Source organism: Xiphophorus hellerii, chromosome 8, assembly GCF_003331165.1.
Source record: "Xiphophorus hellerii strain 12219 chromosome 8, Xiphophorus_hellerii-4.1, whole genome shotgun sequence".
In the NCBI taxonomy this organism is placed as follows: domain Eukaryota; kingdom Metazoa; phylum Chordata; class Actinopteri; order Cyprinodontiformes; family Poeciliidae; genus Xiphophorus; species Xiphophorus hellerii.
The window spans coordinates 8,689,631-8,713,537 of NC_045679.1; the positions used below are offsets into that span (position 1 = coordinate 8,689,631).

Genomic DNA, 23,907 nt, shown 5'->3' on the forward strand with positions numbered 1-23,907 from the left:
GCTTTTATCTCACCGATGTACAATTCAAAACCTGTTGTGAAAATTAATTTGTATCCAAGAAAATCCAGCCAGGGAATATTTATTTTGATTACAGGTGAGCACAATTTTCAGAAAGTGAGTCTGCCAAAACTTCTACAAAGTTGGCATCTGACATCTCAAAGAAAGTATACATAGGTAAATATTTCTTCTTTTTCAAAACCTTGGCAGAATTTTTTAGTCGTAATCTAGTTCTTGCTCACAGGCAGAAAGAACGGACTCTCAAATCCTTTGAATATCCAGGTGGGTTCTCTCTGAATAGGCATTTTGGGGGTCTATAAAGATTTTTCAGTGACAAAAATGTTGATATTCCCAGAGCTGACTCGCAGAGTAAGTGTGAAGTAGGACACAAGGAATGGCTCCACTGGTTATCTGTCCAAACATATTACCAAATCATGATGGGAAAAGACATTTTTTAGGTCACTTTCGTGGTTCCCAGTACTGAGAGGACCGCAGTTTTGTGCTGCTACCAAGTAGGAAAATGTTCCTGAATCCAGCTTTTCTGACCATGATCTTGATCTCTCACAAGGCGAGAAATGTCCCAAGAAAATATAATTTATATAATTCTAGCGGCACACACAACAAGTCTTGTGTGCAGGACTTGATGCGAGTAAAGCAGAGCTCTCTGACTCGGCCCTCTCAGACTTGCAGCCAATCCTTAATGACTGGCTGCAGTTCTGACAGTGAACACACACTCCATTTACACAGCAGGGATCGACTGGCTGCCAGAGATCCTCACCCTGTCTGCACCTGCTCACACTGCAAGTCCAGCTCCCCGGATTCCTGAGTACAAATGTTAACAAATGCCTTTATTACAGAAATTAATCTCATCCATATTTGATAGAGAAACTGTTATTCAGCTAATGTTACAATGCAAATTATTTCATGACAAAAAAATTTATGATCACAAAATCTGTGAGTTATTTCACAATTTTCTCCTAAGAGAGGTGCAATAAGGAAGAGTATTATTGATATTATTATTATTAGTAGTAGTAGTATTTTTATTGTTATCCATTATTTCTCTTTTTTGCATAGGCTTAATACAGTTCTGGGAAAAATTAAGAGACCACTTCACTGAACCTATACCTATAGGGAGCAAAATCAAAGAAACGGATCATTTTAAGTGGTCTGTTATTTTTTCCAAAGCCGTCTGTTGTTGCTAAAAACTAATGGAAATAAAAAATATATTTCTAGTAAAATTCGCCTGCTGTAATTGGCTTGTTTGATTGTCTTGTTTTTCAGCCAGCATTTACAACATTATGAAAAGTAATGGGAAATGAACATCAAACTGAGTGCAGATATGTTTGTATTACATAACACAAAATTAAAACTTATTTATGCGCAATTTATGAGCGTAGCATGCTCGCATTTCAGCATTCCCTGTGAGAACTGCTTATACAGTGAACAGTAAAAAAAATGAGAATAGATTCTTATCTTTTATTCTTTTCACATCACAATGATTCCTGGGAGATTGTACTTGCCAATCACTGCCCCAACCACTGGAGGACTTCAGGATCAGAAACTGGGGGAGGGGAAATAATGAGCTGCTTCCAAGGAATTCACAGACTCTTGGCTCAGCGGGGGCTCTTCCCATTTATCCCCTGACATTAGTCGCGCTGCGCTCCGAATACGCCACCCAGACGAACGGGGAACTCCCTCCTGTGACCGACGCCTCCCAAACCAAAGGCAGGAGTCTCTTGTGATCGCGCCTCAGCAGCCTTTTTGGGCCATCAGCACCACGCAGCCGAGAGGCGACACTTCAAAGAGCCAAACTGAGGCCAAATCCGTTTGTCTCGCTCTTTCTGTTTCTCTAGCAACAGAATCCAACACTCGCTTCAACAAAGAATGAGAGGATAAAAAAATGAAGGATAGATTCAGAATTAAAAGGCCAGTAAACAGTTTGTCATGAACGTCATTATTTCTCTATTTCCTTTATTCCCTGCTGGTGGATTTAAACGATTCTGCTGCTGAATGTTCGTCAAGAGAAAACAGCAGCTCAATAAAATGAGGAGATGAGAATTAAATAAAGACACAATGTCACCTGCTGTTGACAAGGTCATGACTAATCACGTCATAATGACCTGGGAACGAAGAAAAAAGGCTCTTGTGGAAGTGACCTTTCATTGTGATATTTAACAGAAGGAAAGCAGGTATCTAGACATAAAATCAGTATTGTGATTTACAGAAGAGGTTTCTCACTGCTAGAAAATCCTGAGTCAGTTTTTTCTAGAAAGAAAACATATAACACACAGTCATGTCCAAACTTCTTAGAGCACAAGTCAAATAGTCAACTTAAAGGATATTTTTTCAAGTAAGAACGAAAAGGTGATTTTTTTTGTAATCATCTTTTTTTATTTGTACTTGCTCGATATTTTGATCAAACAACGGAATGTGATTGTTGTAAAAAAAATTTAAAAAAAGGAGATCTGCATAATCTTGTGGATCCAAAACATTGAAATGGGTCCTGTCAGTTTGCTTTATTAAAAAAAAAAAAAATCAAATTTTTTTTAGGTTAACTGCTTTTAATTTACCTTGTCCAAATAAAAAAAGTTAAATCTACTGTTAATAACAATATTAATTCAATTACATTTTCTTTGAAAAAGCTTTAGAATGAAAGTTGCTGGTTGTTTTTTTTTTTTGGTTCTATTTACCAAGAAATTAAATAAACAGAAATGCATGGTTAATAAAAGACCAATATAGTGTGTTGGTCTTTCCATTTTCCATTTTTAGAAGAATTCAGTTCTTTAATTTACATCCATCTTCCTATTAACTCTGACACAGAAGCATCCTCTCATCATGATGCTGTTACAACCATATATTAGTGATGAGAGTTTGTCAACTAGCCTAGACCACCCGTCGCTTCACCACAAATTATAATTCTGGTTACCAAAACCCCAAACTCAAACTTGAAGTGTGAACACCTCAGACTTTTGGACTCCTGAACCTTTTCCCCAGACAGGAGCCCACCCCTGCCCCGCAGTCACCTGTTTCCATGGCTATCAGGGTAACGAGCTGCTGTAGCTGAAGCGTTGCGGGGGCGATTAGAGGAGTCTAAAAAGACAGGAGAGAATACGGGGGGAGCGATCCCATTTATAATTCATGTCAAGAGAAATATCATCAGTGCTGTGCCGTTTTGGAATGAATTATTGATTGTGTCTTGGAAGCTTTATGTAAAAATTTGCAGATGGGGGCGGTCCTGACGGACGGTTAAGTAAAGTACAGGGGCAAGGGAATAGAAATGACAACCACAGAGCTACTTGGGAGAGCCAGGGAGTGAGTGTCCAGAGTCGAGGAGTTAAATTTTCCCCTTAGGGGTGAAGAACCTGTTGGGGAGCTGAGCCATACTGGAGGAAAGTAGAATATTTCATTGCAATACTTTCTTCTAGTGTCAGAAAATGGTCAAATGAGAGCTAACAATAGGGAGAGCAAGTTAAAAGTGTACAAAAGCACATATTACATACAGCATGTGCTGACATATATATGTAAACACATCCACCTGCTTCAGATAAATGTAAACATCTCACAATAAATCTCAAAACACTTAATCCCCCCACACAAGGTCATGTGACCATCCACTTAAAAACCCACTCATGTACTGACAGTAAAGGACTGCTGCTCAGGACTTGGTCGCTAATGGAAGGGGACGGATTCATCTGAAATGCTGACTCCAGCTGATTGACCTCTGAACCTTCCCCCTCCATCACTTACAGCAAACTCCGTCTCCGCCTCGAGTCTGACGACCAAGAGTCGCTACGAGAATTTACAGCAACGCCTTCAGGCTCTACAGACACCGTCAATGTCTTCAAAGAGACTTCTGTATATTACAGTTTGTAGATATTACTAAACATAAAAGTCAATATTTCATGAAGCAGAAGACTGCAAAAGCAAGTATCCAGAAAGCAACATTCTTTTGGATTTTCATAATAAAGCTTGAAGATACCCTTCAATATAAAAGTTTCAATATTTCTTCTGAGTATATTCCTACCAAACAGATTACACATTACTAATGGAACTAAACTATTGCTGAAAAATAGTGAAGTTGACCTTTCTAAAATAGCATGAATATCTATCTATATATATATATATATATAAAATAAAACCAAAAGATACTCTTCAAAATAAAAGCCTTTATGTTCCATACAAAAGATTATTGCAAATTTATGTTTCACAACACTAATGGTATAAAACCAGGCATTAAAAATGCATTATTTTACCTTGTAAAAATAATGTATATGTAAAGGAACTCTAGTACAAATTTAAAAACATTTAAACCAGAATGAACGAGAGATTATCTTGGGCTTTCAAAATAAAATTGACAGATTATAGCAAACAAGGATTTTTGAATCAACTGGATGAGGAAATTGATTATGATCTTCTTAAATGAAACCTAAAGATGTTTTTATAAATAAAAGCCTAGATTTTTGATACGTGATTTCATATGTAGGTTCCATATTGCTTCAGAAGTGATTCTGTTGGCCTAACAAACAAAACATACAAATATTTATCAAAATTAAAGTTAAGCTAAAACCAGACAACAAACATGTCTTATCTTTTGGGATACATAAAAAGACAATACTTTTTATGTTTATATTTTAGTAATCTTGTTCTAAGAACCTGTCTGCTATGACCTTTCTGTGGCATGCAACAATTCTTGAAAATGAACCAAGGACAGCAAAAAGGTCTGAAAGTTCAATGCTCTGTAAATTGAAGCTCTTAAAAGTAAAATAATAATAATAAAAAGAACCACAAGGCCGAGCCGAGGGTGTGCAATGGAGGCTAAAACATGCAGGCACGTTCCAGATGTTTGAGCACTGGGCGTGGAGACTAAAGAGTCGGCTATTTTCAGCCACAGAGCGCAGAAAAGGAAATGAAAAGGAGCAGAGTTCAGCGTGCGCTGGTTTTGGGGCAGCCAGAGAGGGTAATCAAACACCGCCGTCCAATGGCAATCACGTCGCCTCGACACAATAGTGGCTCGCCTGCCCGCTAGCTCTGTCTTATCACAACACTCTCTCAGTGAGAGAGGTGCGAGATGAATGAGAGGGAAGTGGAGGACAGTGAAGAACGGGAGGAGATGGATGGGGAAATAGAGAGAAAGAGAAAAGCAGCAGAAATAGGAGCGCTTGGTACAAATTAAATCTGGGGGTTGGTGTTGTTGTTTCAACTGAGCTTCCTTCATGTTATAACACACTGGCTGTTTGGTGGTGTGTTTTGAGTGTTTGACCACAGAATGATGTGAGATGAGCTCTGATGCAGGTCAAATTAGTGGAACAGTACAAATAGTTCCTCTTTGGGAATTTCATGCAAATACTTCCAATTTACATCTCTAGGGAGACAATTAATCCAACATTTTGTAGAAAATACAGCTTTATTTGTGCAAATCCTTAACTCCTGTGCTCTTGACAAGCATTCATGCTTTAATAGCTTTTTTTGATGTTACAATCGCACACTTTTGCACGTTCTTTGAAATATCCCTCTCTGTGGCACATTGCTTCATCTGAGTAAACTTTTTTTCTTATACTGTAAATCTGCCAAGATCGTACCGCCTCTTTTTTCACTTTCTGTTTTTAGCATTTTACCATGGTGTGAACCTGCATGCCTCAGCTTGCCAGTCATTTTGCTGCTGGTACACCTGAATTTCCCCACCGAGGGACAATAAAGGTTATTTCTATTCTATTCAATGCTGCTCTTGTTAATGCTCTACTTGCCCAGACTGTTAGCTTAGGTGGATGGACATGGATGAATTAAATAAAGCACGACGGTACCGCTACTCTGTTTTATTAAGGGGATGGTTGGTTCAGAGTGATGTGGTTGGATTAGTCTTCAACCATATTGGGTACTTTACATGTGGTGACTTTTAATATGGTGACTTTTGAAGGCAATTTGTTGCACTAGATTTTACGCAGAGGTATCAGAGTTAAGAAAGGTGGACATATACAGATATAAACTATATATTTTTCCTCTTCCCATCCATAATTATGCACTACTCTGTTGGTCCAAAACCTAAAGTTTACAATAAATACATTGGTTGGTATTATTACAAAATGTAAATGATCTCAAGGAGAATGTCTCTGCAAGGTAGTGCTTTTGTGTGAAGCAAAATCTTTAGCTAAAGAATCAGCCAAAGAGCGTCTGTTTTCATGTTGAAGGACTGATTTCCATTCCAACGCAGCGCACAAATAAAATCAATTCACCTTGACGCTGTACCTTGGAGTCAGTGAGCATCACCTTGGCGGCTCGGACACTTCACGAGTCAGTCGCGTCTCTGAGGGTGTTCTGGTGAGACATTCATTTCAAACAAACGATGCAACTTCCTTTAATGAAGCCTGCAAATCTGTCAGAGAGCTTCCTTCCTTCACCGCTCACAGACGGAAAATTACCAAACTGTTGATAGATGGTTAACAGGTGCAGGCTAATTATGCTAATCATGGCAACAGCCAAATAAACTGATTGCCATGTTCATTTAAATGACAGCAATGTTCCTTTGGTGGCTAATTAAAATAGGTTGGAAGACAGGAAACGAGGCGGCTGGGTTTGGAGAAGAGAGAGGAAGGTGTTTAAATAAAAGCCTTCTCTGGGGCCTCAGTAATAAGCTGTATTTCATTGGTTTAATGATGTCATAATGAATTTCTAATGATGGGGGATGGGTTAAGGTGAGAGAAGAGACGAGTGGTGAAACAGGCACGAAACTGTAGATTTAACATTTGCAAAAAGAGTGCTAACCAGGGAGCTTGAGTTCATGCTAATGCAAAGTAATGAAAATAAAAATTAGTAGAGGACATCGAGCAGGTTATGTGCTCCATCTGGTTTAGTACTAGCCCAATGTGAAGACAAAAGGGAGGGATTGAAGGCGCAATTACTTTTTATCAGCACCGCGCCTTGACAGGTTTGGTCTCCCTTTCCTGGTGACCTGGGAAAAGGCATCATTAGAGGAAGTGGAGGCCAGGAGGGCTGACTTCTGGGTCGGTGTAAAGGAGTGAAAGGTGAATACAGGGCTGATTAATGTTTATAGAAGTAGTAAAGAAAAAAGTCGCCTTATCAGCCCCTTCTTTCGTTACTTTCACAGTCACAGCTGCTTTACTTTCCTATGTCTCAAGTACACTTTACTTTAACAAATGCATAAGACTAACTCTTTTTTAAGAAATTGTTTGCTCTTTAACTGCACCAACACCATCAGACCAGGAGTAGCAAATCTGAAAAAGATGTAGAGAATTTGATACAAATCTGTGAAAAGCAAGTATATCATCTTTCCTCATGTCTAAAGAAAACTACAAACAGTTTCTTCAAAATTCATACTCAACAATGTTTTTCAACCATGTCTTAGGGTTATAACAGAGTATTACCAAAAGTTATGTTTTTTTAAAAACAACTGAAATGTTTTAGGTATCATTCAAAGACTATATCATATAATAAATAATGTGGTAGATTTTTTGGATTGGGGTCACTACCCCAATTTTGTACAACAGAAACTGACATTTTTTTAAAATATATTTTGGCTACACCCAATGAAAAAAACATAAACAGGTGAATAGTGAACCGTGAAATGGCGGAAGTGGATTAAGGTGATGTTGATCCCATAGCACTTTTACTTCAGGTCAACACACAACAAGAACTTGTGTAGTTACCAACACTGGGATCACTAATGTTAAGTAGCTTCCTGTTTGGGTTCCCCAAAGACTTATGAGCCGCTAGAACATTGACAAGCAACTTATAAAGGCAACCTAGAGTTTTTGGTCCACAGACATAGTGAATATATACTCAGACCATCAGCGTAATTCGGTATGATTGCTATGGACAGAGGCATTGGGGGTTAAAGTGAATGTAGAGTCAACCCACTGCCATTATGCATCTAGACTACTAAGTCTTTGAAGGACCACAAATCTGTTCGTAACATAAATATTGTGCAAATGCTAATTTTTTAAATTTAAACCAGAACAGTTTAAATTAATAGAGCTACACAGAGTTTATAAAGTTTTGTTGAGAATATTATGACACTGTTAAACCTCGTTTAGTAACTAAACGTTACCATATTGTGGGAATTTCACATCTGCTCCATTTACAACAACACAGGAAGAAACACACAAGCAAGACTCTCAGAAGGATCTTTGGATTGGATTAACTATTACTGATGTCAATGACAATCTGATAAAAGCTTAATCAATAGCAACCTAAAAAGGAATCTGAAATCTCAATGGACCTGTTATGATTCAATTTAAATTGACACTAGGAGAAGATTTTTCATTAGGTTTTCTGACTATTTCTTCAAAACATAACGCTTTGTTTGCAAGCCATTTTTGCACCTATTGATGAGAATATTATACAGTATATTCTTTATTTCTTGTTGATGTTCGTATCCACAGAGGGAAAAAAAACATGCTGAGACCTGAGAATGTGCAAGAAAGAAAGACCTACCTTTATTGTTTGTTTCTGAGAAATTCTGACCATTTAAATGTATGCTACATCACAGGGATCTACTCTGTTCAATATATTATAATGTGATGTTTGCCCTTAATGGAAAATCAATGGTGAGACAAGCCCGCCACTGCTGAGACCATACTAAAGCAATTTCTAAATTGACATATGGAGGGCCTGCGTGATTGATTCTGACTGCTGTTGGATTTTAATACCATTCACTGTGAGCTCATTGACTGTCAGACGTCGTCTTGTGGTTTATCTACAAACTGCCAAGTGAGTCCTCGTCTCCTTTTTCTTCTCTCTCATCGTTTTTCTGCTCCTTATTCGTCTCAGTGCATGCTCCAGAGAGTTGATAAGTTTGGATTACAGCAGATATGTTTGATAAATGAGCAGAAGACTTTCCACAAATAACAAAAGCTAACAGTTTATTCATACTTCACCCTCCTTGTTTTAATAGAAACTTATGCTCGTTCGGATGAAGCGGCACATTATTAACGTTCCCAGCTGCATCAGCTGTCATCATGAATTTAATGACATCATGCCATTACTAACAGCTTACAAACTCAGAGAGGCTCTCGCCTCTTAAACCAGACTTCTGTGTGGAGCTACACACAACTTGGAAAGGGATTATAAAGAGGAGTGAAACACTCTGTCTTTAGCTGAAGCCAACAGGAAATGTTTATCCTGGATTAAAGACCAATCTCTTTATTTCTCCATTTTTGTGTAACAGAAATGAGATAATAAGTCCATTTAAGTGTTTGACCCTACTGTGTGCTTATTTAACTTTCATAACCTTTTCAGGCCTGATGCCACTTGGAGAGACTAAAGGCAACGTGGAGAGAAAGGCTCAGTGAAACATGCAACATGTTCAGATGACATGTTAAGATAAGATAAGATTTATTTGTCATTGTCATCAACAGATTACAACGAGATTGAGATTTGCTCGACTCGAGTTAAGATGCAGGTTATGCGTATATACATAATATACAAAGATAAAAAAATAAATAGTACAAAATGAGAAATAAATAGACATAAGATGGTTGCAGAGCCTGGAGGTGTCGCAACAGAATTTACATTTTTAACAAAGTGGTGTCAAGAGCAGAAGTTCTTATGCCTTTGAATTTAGTGCCATGATTGCCATCGGGTAAAAACTGTTTTTTAGGCGATTTGTCCTGGTTTTTATTGCTCTGTATCTCTTGCCTGATGGCAGCAGCTGGAAGAGACCATGGCCAGGGTGTGAAGAGTCATTTAAAATGTCCAAATGTTTGATGGATGGATGGATGGATGGATGACATGTTTGATGGATGGGTGGATGGATGGATCCATCTGTCAATCAACATGTCATCCATCAATCAACGTGCCATCCATCCAGTCATCCATCCATCCATCCATCCAGTCATCCATCCATCCATCCATCCATCCATCCATCCAATCTGCCATCAGATAAATATGATCAACCCTTACATCCAGCAATCCACTCATTCATTCATTCATTCATTCATGCAAACCAACAATGTCATTAATCCATCCATGACTCAGTACCAAATGAAATGGTATCTGCTCTACAACAGACGAGGAAGGGTAACTATCTGGACCTATCCAGAGCCATTTACTGGACCTGAAGTGTTCTAGATTGTTCCATCTCGTGTTAGATGGGCCCATTTTACATTCAGCAAAATAGCTGCGTATAAAGGTACGAAAATAGAATTTGATTCAAACTTGAAGCCCATTTAAAGCTAGCAGGGCTACATTAGGGTTGTTTTGTTTGTTTTACCACATCCAGAGAGCTTTCACACATGTGTGTCATTAAATCACTTCTTTTAAACCATCCTTCATGATCCACTTTTGAACCTGGAATATTCTGGATCGCTGTAGAAAGTTCCAAAAATCACAGTGCTTGTCTCATTTTCCTTACATGGTAATGTCTAACTAGCATAGTAATCACATTATGTTTCAAAACAGAAAACTCTGAATGCTAATAGTTTAAGGAAGACTGAGCCCTACTTTTCCCCCGCTGAGAGGTAAATGTGAACATTTTTCAAGCAGCATGCAGGTCAATGATAATTAAGCACCCACCAATCATCAGCAATTAGTCTGTAATATGTTTACATGAATGCAGCTGGGAACAAAACTGCAAAGCAAAGTGGAAACAAAACCCTTTCCATCTTTAATATGACATACATCCTCTACAATTCAACTTAATGATGTAAAAAAAAAACTAATACTTTGGTAAAGCATATTTAATTACCTACATTCAGAAACGTTTCTTATTTTTGCATGTTTTTTTCACTTTCCCTGTCTCCTTTCCTTTCAGAAACCATCTTTTGACTGAATGAAAATACTTTTTCATCTAAGTCTGCCAGGGGTATGGATAATTTTAAGCTCAATTGTTAGTCTATTAATGGCTTTTGGATCATTCTTTGTAAAATTAGATCAATTCTGATCTTTCTCCATCCTATGTTTTAATTTAAAAGACACATATTAACAAATGTAAGACAACAAAAAAACCATAGTAGGACAGCTGAACTTTATTTTAGAGAAATTGATTTCACTATAAACAATAGGAGGTGAAGTATAAACAAGATATTTTTTTATGCATCTTTTGTTTGCTTTTTAGTTGAAACTTACAGGATTGCATAACTTAAAAGGTTGAAAAAGCCTTGAAATGAGTTTGCATAGTCTCATTTTTGTGTTTTTTCCCTCCTTTTCATGAGTATAGGACTTAGCAACAGCCATCCAGTGACATGGAATAAGATTGCTGACCTTTAGGTGTTACATTAAATGCTCATCCAAGCTCTCAGCGCCACACCGGGGGTTAATGTAACAGACGGATTTAGGTCTGAACTACCTTTAAACTCATGCAAAGCACAAAGGGATGCTGATCTGCACTTTAGATGAACTCACACATCCCTGTACTTTTCTATGCACACACACGTCCAACACATAAGGAAAGTCCAAACAGCAACATTAACAGCAAGCTTCCATTACTTATTGAAATAAATTTTTAACTGGAAATCTCATTGTCAGAAATTGCTCTTAAAGTTACAAGCAGCCAGCTCGGATCACATGACTTTCTGGAATACATCAACCAGGAAGAGTTTTTATGTCTTTCTTCTTTTTTTTTTTAAACTTACCTTGCCGAAGTCTCTGACGTCAAAAAGATCAAACGGGTCAAAAAGTTCACTGTTCCTCAAGCCGAACTTGTCGTGGCACACTTTTAGGAATGTCCGGATATTCTTCAGGCACAGGAACTACAGAAAGAGAAAATAAAAAGCAAAAATGACGTAAGTGTCTGCGTTAAAGCATCTCCATCAGATAATTTACGGTACAATGAAAAGATTAAATATTTAACGCCTGTGTTGCACCAGCATGATTAATCTTGAAGAATATTTAGCAATATGTTCTACAAGTCCGGCTAGGATTGGCCAACAATGCCGCAGCAATGTTGGGTTTAGTTTTTTAATGAAGTGGCTTTGTAGTTGACCTATTCCTTTCAGGTGCTTAGGAACTTTAAAACTGCGTACCTAATCCTCACAGCCACAGAAGATCATGTCGTCTGATGTCTTATCAACAGACACAGCGTCCTGAGATATGTCCTTTAGATGGAATGAGACCTCTAACTAAAAGCTAAAAAACAACCTGTCAATCAACAGCAGAAACTACCTCCAGCTCCAAGGACGGGGAGTCTTGTCAATCATTAAAACATAGTTAGATATTAAGGAAAAGCAAAGAATAAGAGAATAGAGTAAATAAGAAAAATCTTCACTTTTTTTTGCCATACTGGGAAATAATGAGACATGTCTACCTCTTTTCATATTAGGCTGCAAGAGACTATAATCAATTGGTGTTTAAAACCAGAAAATGACTGAAGAATCAATCACAGATCCAAGAGAAACATTGGCCAAAGATGGATGACCTGTCCAGCTTCAAAAGTAAATATTTTTTATAGGGATTGTTAGTTTCAAATGAGTATTTCACCAGTTTATTAAACACAACTATTTCTGTTTATTTTTACTAATTAAATGAATGTTAACATATTTAAGATTATGTCACTGCAATAAAATAATTTATCTAAAAGTTTTTAACACATTTTTAGAGGGTGCTTCACATCCCTGCATTGCCAGCCTCAGTTTTCAGGTTTGCAGGACTAATTCTCTGCGTTTATGATCTGCTGAGGCAATACAAATACATGAAACTACACAGACAGAGGGAGAAAACGACAATCTTTGGCAAACTGATGAGCTGACCTGGTCAATTTAACAGACAGAATGAATTCAGTGTAGCACAAAATATTCCTTTTCATCACTGGCAACAAAACCAAAGCATGTGTGAAGCATGTGTTGATGCAGACAATCTTTATAGGGGTTACAGCCATTGACGCCACTCCGGTCTAAATATTGATGCTCTCGGTGCTTAAAATATTCCATCAGTCAGCCAAACCTTGAAGGCAAGAGCACAGACCGATTACAGCGGCGTTGTAGTATAATTTATAGTCAAACCTGGTCTCTGATCTTTCTGTATGTGAAGAATGCATTACCTAGCATTCAAATTCACACACTGCCCTGATTTGCTCTTTCAGTTCTGTGTGTGGTGTGCGATATGAGCCAACGAGCAGGGAGCAGACGGCACTCACACAAGATTTGAGGCAAAGAGTCTATATGGAGCGAAATGCTTGATTGCCTCGTATCTGCTGAAGGCCTTGACCACATATTTCTTTGTAATGGCTGTTGCGTAAGACCAGCAGCCTTTCAAGTTACATCTGAAGCAGGGCTGATGTTAGACAGCAATCAGGGCAGCAACGATGGCACCAGAAGGTGCAGGTACAGTTTTAGACTGAAACTCTTTCCCTCACCAGCTACATATGGTGACCTTTAAAACTTAAAGTTAAAAGTCCGCCTTCTCTGGCATACACACTTTTGTTTTATGCTAGATGTACCACTTACGCTAATTGCGGATAAGATGCTAAAGTCTAACTATTTATATTGTTGTTTTAAGTCTTTCATAAAAGCTTGTATAACAGCAATTCAGAAAAAAATCAACTCACAAAAAGAAAACACATCTTCAAGGATAGAAAAGGATAAGTTGAGTTCTCTTCTTTTTCTTATATTAAAGCTCCCAGTGAGTAACTGGAATTGATTAATATTATTAGAACCAGGTGAAAACCTAACGAAAACCGAATATTTGAACACAACCCTGATCATCTCCTTCATAAGAAGAGTGTCCTCCATTAGAGGCTTCTTCAGGTACGCTGCACTACAGACTGCTACAGGAGGTCCTTCGTGAGCACCAACATCAGCATGTACGACAAATCTTTGGATAATATGAGTTAAAATAACATTTAGTTTCCCTCTAGGATTACTAAAGTATTTTTTCAATCTGGTAATAATTTCTACTAATAAAAACAAATACAGGTTTTTTTTATTTATTTTTTTTACTTCTTTCTTTCTTTAAGTGTAAAGTTCCTGTTGAGTTAAGCTGTTACATTTAATCATCAAAGAGCCTGGAGTCCAGAGAAAACCCCACCTACCACACTATCAGCTGCCAGAAGTCATACTAATGACTTTAAACTCTCATTTCTTTCGAGTCACTCCTGCATCAAAATCAGAATCGCTGTTAAACTATATGACAAGCATCCGGCCTGAATCAAAAACCTGCAATGTGACTTTTTAAGGTGGAATGTAGTAAAGATTTTAGCGATTTAGGTTTGTTTTTCTACATGCAATAAATCAGATTTGATATTCACTACTACCTACTTTTAGTTCAAGGTTATCAGAACATCAGAATCTCAAAGAAGCCACTCCTTCTAAAAACTGCTCTCCACTGAACTCTGCAGATGACTGAGGAGACAAAGTGTTTCTTTTCCTGCAGCTGACTTTGTGAGGTAATATCCACCTCAGACTGATGTTCTAATTAGCTTTCAAAGAGCAAAATCCATTCCATTGCTGCTACAGTTCTTCCTGGTTGCCTGGTATTTTATGATATTTCCGTTAGCCTCTCTGGGCCACACCTGAGAGGTTCGCCGATTCATTCTCATTCATATGAGCACGCCGGCTCAGTCTCAGTGTCACGGGTGCGAACCCCATAAGAGAGCCACACAGGCTAGGAAAAAGAACTGCGATTGGTCGCCTCGCCAAAGTGACATTTGCAGTTCAGCGGCGGAGGTTATCATGCCTGCAGATCCACTTGTGCTGCAGGGGGAGGAGAAAAAAAGAAAGAGCTTATTTTCCCAGCCCTGATATGAAAAGGTAACATTTGCTGGAGTGGTCTGCGGGCGAGAGAAAAAGAGAGAGGGAGAGAGAAAGGTTCACTGCAGATACGGATCAGGACAGGAAAGATGTGTCTGACATTCTAATGTAGGTTTGGCAATTCCAACGCATAGGTTGGATTAGAATGAAAATACTTAGATTCAAGCAGAAAATAAATAATATTGAAAAAAAGAGATATTTTCATACAGTGCGCTAAGGGCAAGTGCACCTGGGAGTGAACTATATATGATCATCTCCTCAGGCTGAGGCTGCCTTCAGCATAATCAATCTGGTATAACATCACACAGTCATACAGGCTGCAATTAATATGAGCATTTAACAAAGGAAGGTTTTGTTTCAAATATGGCAGATTTCAGATGATAAATGTGGGATTTTTATGCTTTTATTTTATTTCTAGCTTATAAAACAGCAGGTCTATTTTTCAGAGTTTGTTTTTCTGCCTGTCAGCTTTATGACAGACATTTAATTTCCCCTGTTTTAGGTGGAAAATTACCTTTGGCAAATAAAATGATGTTTACTAGTGCTTTGAGGTACTTTTAGGATGTAAAATGCCCTTAAATAAGTTTTTCCTGCCTAAGAAGAAACAAATGTAACTCAAACTCAATATAAGACTTTCTTCTCAACATGATTTATCCAACTGACTCAACAGGTTTGTTGTTATTTAGCCCGATAACCGTCTTCCTCAACAGACTTACATGAAGGTCAATGGGTCCATAAGGACACCGGTGTCCTCCTGACAGTTGCACGAGACATTTTGTTTGTTTTTAATTAGTAATTACTATTATTGGGCATCACAGATAGTGTAAAATCTGAAGAATATTTACAATGAACCATAAAGAAAAACATAAAAAACTCAAATATGAGTTCAGGTTGGCTGCTGAATGCAACCTACCGTATTTTTTGGACTATAAGGCGCACATAAAATCCCTATATTTGCAAAAAAATTGGCAATGCGCCTTATATTCCAGTGAGCCTTATGTATGAAGAGTGTACCGTATGTTTTATTACGACTTTGGTAAGCGACGAAGCCACTCCCCTTGATTGTTGAAGCATAATCGCTGCTGGTCAGAAACCTCGTGGAGTCAGCTACCTATGCTGTCTAGACAGACTTGTTCTGGGATGGCGAACCACTTCTCAACTGTTGTCCGAGCTTTCACGAAGGTCGGAATCATCAATGAACAGCCAAGCAACAGCAATGAGACTGAATCGGATGATGACGAGAGGGATCCGGGCTTGCTCGATGCCGCTATCGCCCAACTGTTAAATTCCGACACCGAAGATGAGGAATTTGATGGATTCGTAGAAGATGAATGATTGAAAAAGTGAGTGTACTTTTTTTGTGTAATATTGACAGTTATTGTTAATGATTTGAATAAAGTCTGACCTATCCGACTACCGTATTTTGTTTAGCTTTATGCACCTTATAATCCGGTGTGTCTTATATATGAAAATAAATCCGTTCACTGATACTGCGTCTTATAATCCGGTGCGCCTTATAGTCCGAAGAATACGGTACTTAAGTACATTTAAAACATCAATGTGGCTAACTCTATAAAAAGCAAGAGTTTTTGTCATTCGTTGCTCTGCAATACGAAGTTCTAAGTAAACACAAAGCCAGGATGGAAAGACAACATCAATAACCTTAAAAAAAATAAAAACTGTTGCTGCTCCACATCAAACTGGGAGGGGTTTTTAGGCCAACTGCAAACCATTTTAAATTAACTGGGTTGTTAATTTTCCCAGGAATGAGCCTACCTGCAAATTCCCTCTAAGCTCAGACTGTAAAATGTCGAGAGAAATTGTAAAAAATGCAGGAGCTCCGTCTCAGAATCGTCAAGCCTCAGTTAGCATGTCAAATATTAAAGTTCATTAAATGGCAACGAGAAGAAGATCAAAATGTTACTTTCACCAGTATTCTGGACAAGACGAACAAATTTGGGATTCACTGACAAGACCATCAACTTCTTTGTATCCCAAAATATTCCAGAATCAAATTTTACACCATCTGTCTAAAACACACAAGTCACTGACATCAGCAGTAACCCTAAGGAAGCAATTATCACAACGCATCATCTGGAAAGGGTTATAAGGCCATTTATAAACTCAGAAAGATCACCGACAAGTGGAAAACATTTACCACAGCGGAGAATCTTTCCAGATAAATTCAACCAAGGTCAGGCATGTAATGTTCAGAGAAATGATTCAAAACTCTACAGAAAAAATACAACAACTATTCCTTGTGTGGAAGAGTTGGAGAAGGACGCCTCGTCTCTCAACAAAAATTGCAGCATGGTTTAGGTTTGTAAAGTTATAAACAACAAACCACAGGAATACAGGATCAATGTACTTTGGCTAGATGAGCGAGAATGTTCTAATTACTGCAAAACACCACAAACACATGCCAACTGTCCAGCATGTTGGTGAAGGGGTAGTAATTTGGGCTTGTTTTCAGCCACATGATGAGCCCACCATGTAGTCTTTGAGTTGTCCAAAAATTCTTCAGTATAGTAAATATTCTAGAAAGAAATTTTAATGTCTTAACGCCTGTCTGAGGGATTAAGTCAGGCCACAACCGGGTAAGCAATGAGGAAAAGATCCCTGGTGAAGCCATCCAACCATCGACAGAAGGCCATGGGAAATACCAAGAGCATAAAGACAACATTAAAGAAATCGGGCATTTAAAGATCAGAAAATAGAAAATCGGATGCTTGGAAAAAATTTAAGTTTAACCGGAAAAGAAAAAGAGAGCCACGAGAGCCTCACTCGAGTTTGTCAGCAGGCTTTTAAAAGGGTGGCTTGTGTGCGACAGCAAAGAAACAGTTTGACTTCTCACTGAAGAGTAAACAGCTCCTGAAAACGGCAGACATGTCAGAGACATACAGGCAGAGCAGAGCAGGTGGGAGAGGAGCAGCAAAGAGCAAAGAGTCAGGCAACAAAGACTCATAAAAAAACCTTGACATGCCCTTCTACCATATCACCACGCTACATCGCACATAGAACAATGCATTATTTCTCTGAGGGGGTGGTCCTTCATCTGCACACACTCCTACATGTTCATTCCTGAGGAACTACAAATTACAACTTCCACCAAAACCTCGCACAACAGCAAATTACAGAAATGCGACGTGAAAAGTACAAGGGCAAAAGGCTTGTTCCACCATAGCTGTAGATCTTCTCTGTTAGGGACAACAGGGGTGAAAGCCAAAACAAAAAGAAGCGGAAAAACTGTAAGCAGAACATCACAGATAAGGCTGCAAAAACAGAATCAAGCAATCTGTTCAGGCTCCCCTCATATCCCTATTTTCATCACCTTTGGGAAATGAGCAATTAGTGGTAATCTAATAACATGTTTTATCACATCACTGCAAGAAAAAGACACTGTTGTTGCCCATATCTGACTCGTTCCTCTAGCAGACACAGAACGGGCCCAGAACAAAAAGAGGGAAAAAAAAAAAAACTCAGGTTAAACTGAGGTGAGTCAGAGAGAGGATCAGATACCCAGACAGCCTGTCAGAGAATTAAAGTCAATGAAAGAGACTGATGTTTGTCTGAGAACTGTGAGAAAGACTAAATTTGATTCACAACAAAATCCCCTCAGCAGACAAAGTAATAGGGGCAGTGAATCATCGTACACCCCGGATGTCAGCTCCAAAGCTCTCAGCAGGTGATGGAGCACTCAAAAAATGCACCCAAATGACCACAGGGGAGCCTGGAAGACTTCTTTATGACTGTAAGTGCACACACACACTTTAAAAAGCTGCAGGGGATGCACAATCCAGCAAGAAACCTTCTGGTGCCAGGTGGAGGTGACGATGGATTTCATAAACTTCTTTGTCTTTGGAGAAAATCAAAACAAGAGCTAAAGGAATGAGAGCCGTCTGCTTTATTGTTCAAATGTCTACAGTCCCCTAATCTAAACGCATGTAAGCAAACACTATATTACTATCTATAATGTCATGTAAGCATGTAAGCAGACATTATATTGCTATCGACAATGACAGCCTCTTTATGGCCAACTTCATTTATGTCAGCAAAACAAACCAAGCGGCCAATACTTAGCCACTGAGTCAACATTGAGTGGAAGGAAAAGAATGATTTTTTACAGCTGGTCTGACAACATTGAATTTTGAAATCTTGCACATTTGTTTTTCCAGAGCGAAAAAACACAAGATAAACTCATATGACCATTAGATAGTGAAATTATTTCTATTTTTCTAGTTTTAACTGCAGGAAAAGAGATGCCTCAAAAGCAATAGGTGATCACCAGTTTCATCTCGAGGAAGATTCATGTGTTTTTATTGCTTCTACAACAGGAAATGAGCAGATCCACTTACAATCCCAAAGCACTCCACACCAGCTTAATGCAAACCAGAAGACAAGATCATTTTTCATTGTCAAAATGAACAGATTTTTACATTTAAAGCTGCTTTAGAAATCTTTACACCCTCTCTAATGCTAAAATAAAATGGGAATTGATCAACCATACTGTATACCAATATAATTACAGTGTATTTTTTTTAATTATTCTTTGTTCTTCCTGTCAGGTTCCATTTTCACGCACACTAGTTTGCTCTTTATAAGTGTTCAAACAGTGTCACTGAAGTTATTCAGTTCTTTACCAGATTTCATTTTGTATAAAGTTACAGACTAATTATTTAAAATACAAACATTTAGTATTTTCTAATGCAATAGCAGACACACCAAATAAATCTTAACATATGCCCTTTAGGACACTAACTAGTCAAAACTTCAGGAATATTTTTTATTTGTAAACTGAATTTAATTCAAAGATTTTCAAAAGACATCAACTTTGCCATTTTAAATAACTCAAATCTCCTTATTTGACAAAACATATTCGTCCTACAAGAAGAGCCAGACATAAATAAACTGATAAATAAAACAGTATAATAATCTGAGATGTGAAGTATTTTTCTCACATCTTTATCCTCCAATAAACAATCAAAGTTCAACCACTGACAGAATCAGAGGACTCGGATCTAATCTCTATCTATTTGCTACGCTGCTTCCATTCAGTTTGAAATATGTAAAATAAATCGAAGGAGATGATATTCACAAGAGTCTACTTCCCCCAACTGTTATCTCTAAATTCCCCTTATTTGAAATCAATATGAGCCCGGATAAATATTTTAAACCAGCCAATGTCTCCTCTGGGTTTGCCCTGCTGAGGCTTGAAGAAGGAGAATCTGTGTAATCTGTTGCTTTTCATCTTTGTGAAGAGACTAAGGAATAACTTTGTAGACTTTATCTTTTGTTTTGCACAGCAACTGTTGGCAACAATGAGGCAAAAGGTGAGAAAGCTTTAGCGGTATGAACGCTGTTGTCAGGAAATTGCGCGTAACTTTTTTTTTATTTATTTTTTTTTATTTTGTGGCCTGGAGAGCAAATCAATGCTTGAGCATCTGCAACTCCATGTTGACTGCAGTTCAACTGACGGTCACTGTGTCACTAAAAATAAAGGTTTCGTAACCAACGGGACAGAACATTGCGCCCTACATTAACTAAAACAATTACACTTAAGGAATGAAAGCGAGTACTGCTTTGCAAATGTTTGCACAGGATCTGCCAGGAGACACCCGGAGGACCCTGATAAGCAGATTCTAACCCCCCTTCAACCCTCAGCTGGGACGCTCTGATACTTGGAATGCTGAGGAAAAGGGGCGTATTCCTTCAAATTAGAGAAGAGGACACTGCATGAATTATGCATTACATTAAAATTGCATTCAAATGTGTTAATCTCATCTTGTTACCCCCAACAGCCTGTAAGTAGGAAAGGATTGACCACAGTTTTGTATCTGAGAGAACCCCCAGCTGTCGAGGCAGAGCTGCTTCGTTAGAGAAGGCCTGGTGTTAAAATATGGAAGCTAAATAGGCTAAGTGAGGCTGTTAGTGGGGTTAATCTCCGTTACAAAAGAGGATAATTCTGACTCTGTCAGGAAAAAGCCACCGTGACTGTAGAGAACAGCTGCGTAATTAAACCCAGGCCACCTTTACCTTTTATACAGTGGCTAGTCGTAAAAACAGGAGCGCTGATGTGGAGCAGCACTGAGATCAGAGGAGCCCAGCAGGAGCAGGCACTGTTTGCATTTGCTGAACCAGAGGAACACGCCATCAGTAGCAGGCTCGATATTGGAACACACACAGGAAACAGAAACGCAATAAGAAAGAGGATACATCAGAATTGTAGGCAAAATTTAGAAAACAAGGATAAAGGATACAAAAATTACCCATCCCAAAGTTGGAATAACTGAATGAATCTATTATGTTACAGAAACATCAGCAGACCTGCTCATTTCCTGTTTGGTGCTCAGCTGACTGACTGACTGCTATTTTGGCACACATCAATTAACAACCTGTTTCCTCCGTTTTCAGCTCTATAGCACAGGTGGGTCACCTTTCCCACTTAGGAAAGATTTGTACTTAAATCTATAGGACAGCTCTGATAAACATGGGTTCTAGATGCTACTTTGTGTTGTAGTTTTATCACAAACATTTCAGATTTTGTTAAACTAATGCTGCTTATCAGAAACGGAGTGACTCATCATCACATGCTGTTATTTTCACCTAATGAATGAAAAAAGTTCTTCGTTTCTTTCTGATTTCTCTTCAGTGCATGATGAACAACTCCAAGCACAGACCTCCTCAACGGACAAACATTTTACATCTTTGGGCCCACTTCATGTTGTCAGACAGGTTTTATTTCATTCATCTTTAAGATAAAATAAAGGGAACACGGTGTACGTACAGAAAAAATGACTTCATTATTCAAATTCAATTCTTTTTCTGACCTGTAATGCATGTTTTCATGTGTTCTTCTTACTCTAAACAAGTAATTGAATGTCAGTTTTTCAGCAATGTTTCCAAAAGTGATTAAAACTGCGTGCAACATGTTTTTGGATTCCCCTTTGCATGATCAGCTTGATTTCCGTCTGCATCTGGATTTCACAGTAGTTCATAACAAATATTAACAACCTGGATATCCCGCTTACCCTACAATGATTTATTTTCCTGAATCGTCTCAAAAGCAGCCTGCAAACAGGAAAAACGATCCGCACAGCTGCTGTTAAAGCAAACAGCGCTCACTCAATATAAAACCAGACGTCCAACACGGACCAAGGTGCTAAAACATCTTGGCGCATAATGCAGTCCTTCAGGTTTTATCCACTCTTCCTAAAAAAAATTTTAAAAAATACTGCTGTATCCAAGCAACAGGCCATGCTGCTGCTTTCTCAGGAAGGGGAGGATGTGTTTGAGACATTTCCACTCAGGCTCAGCTGCAGACGCGGGGTGTGATGAATGCGAGGAGGAGGTCCGCCGAGAATCCCAGACAACCATGGATCAATGGCCTGGTAATTTATGAACGGGATGGGCGAGAAGAAAGTCGGCATCCATCTTTTTCTCTGGCGAGTTTCTCTCACAACTTAAAGACTCATCGCTGTGATTTAGACCCCCAGAGGACGCATAAACAGTCACTTTTACCTCACCAAGTATATGCTCACCACTATAGGTATAACTTAAATTTTATTTAGATGAAGAGAACCCCAACTGTGCAGAGCACCGCTGCAGCTCGACAGCTTTAAATAATGTTTAACTTGGCCGACCTGCGTCTGAAAACAAAGGCTTTGATTTCTGGCAAAGCTGCTATTAAAATTATACTGATGCTAAGAGACGAGATCAAAGCAAGATACATTTTTATTGCATGCTGGTTATGAGTTTCTGTCAACAGGTGCAAAGTAATGGGAGCATTAATATTCTGCAAAATGTCCGTTATCTACACAGAGCAGAGGCTGTTTCGTCATTGCATTAGGAGGCTTACAATAAATCGCTAAATGTTGATTGATTTCAGGAATTTGTTTCAGAAAGTGAAAGTCATAGATTTATTTATATACAGAGGGATTTATTTCAAGCACTTCATTGTGTTGATTTTAGGGATTATGGCTCACAACTAATAATTACTAGAATATTATACCAACAAGACCAACAAAAGAATAAGAAAAATGTTAATATTATTAATCCATTAAAAGATACCAGTTATAAGATAGGAAATTCATAAAAAGTAGTTGCTGAAGGAGGCCTGTACATAAAGAAATTGATTGAAAGTTTAGTGGAAGGAAAAAATATATTTCTATAAGCAGTAAACATTCCAAAGTGCATATACAGTATCATACATGGGTATGCTTGTCACTAAGCTGCCATTTCTGGAATACAAACTTTGTTTTCACATTGGCTCTAAGCCATATTGATGAAAACTATGAAAGTAAAACATTCCAACAATGTCACTGTGTTTGATGATTCTATATTTTCTTTTTGAATTATGTTTTTGTTGCTGCTGCTGTTCTAATTTATATGGGAACTGTAATGTGTTAACTTACAAAAAAACCCCCTAAGATCCTGTTTGTGCAGGATTACTTGAGGAGGCCATCGGCAACATGGAGGGATGCAGCTTTGTGCTGTCGATTATCTCCAAGGTGACTAATGCTGTTAACACCGGAGACCAGCCTCTTAATTACCCATCTGACTCCAGGCTGAGCTCGGCCCGCTTTAATCATCCCAAGGCTCGGATAAACACGGGTTCAATCCACTCGCAGCTCTGCAGCACAACACAGTCCACCAATCAGTCGCTTCACAGATTCAGTGATCGGACAGGTGCGATCCGCTTTGCATTCCTGTTGGTTTCACTGAGCAGTGAGCTTTCCACTCGACCAGAGGAAATCCCATGTGAAGCTAAAGCAATTGACTTGTAGATAGAGTGGACGGATTGATTCCTGCCTGAGAAAGAGACACTGAAGATACGCAACAACAACATGGCTGCATTCTGCAGCTTCAAATGAATGAACTATGTGAATTTAAATGAATGGGTTAAGTAAATTATTTCTTTAATTAAGCAAGAATGTAGTGATATCCTTGCTGTATGCAAAAAAGAAAGAAATCCACCACCATCTGTCGCTTTGGGGTTAGTGTTTTCAGGATGATTGTTTACTGCCAATAATGTCTCTTCTAGTCATTGCATGTTTGCTGGTTTTCTCTACAGGACAATAAATTGGGCTTTTGATTACTTTCTTCCAACAATGACCATATTCTTACCTTATTCTTTCACCTTCCAGAGAGTTAATACAAATACACGTCACAATTTTGTATAAATTATTTCCATTTTATTTCACAATTTTCTGCTCCT

General features: G+C 38.4%; 1 protein-coding gene across 12 annotated transcripts in view; it reads right to left on the reverse strand.

Moving 5' to 3' along the window:
* Positions 1 to 23,907, reverse strand: part of vav2 (vav 2 guanine nucleotide exchange factor) — a 208,407-nt gene that overhangs the window by 131,771 nt on the left and 52,729 nt on the right. For all 12 annotated transcript variants that reach the window (XM_032569929.1, XM_032569928.1, XM_032569931.1 and 9 more), the window contains one exon: positions 11,583 to 11,699. In XM_032569929.1, coding sequence (XP_032425820.1) covers positions 11,583 to 11,699 — 117 coding nt within the window. The remainder of the gene's footprint in view (positions 1 to 11,582; positions 11,700 to 23,907) is intronic.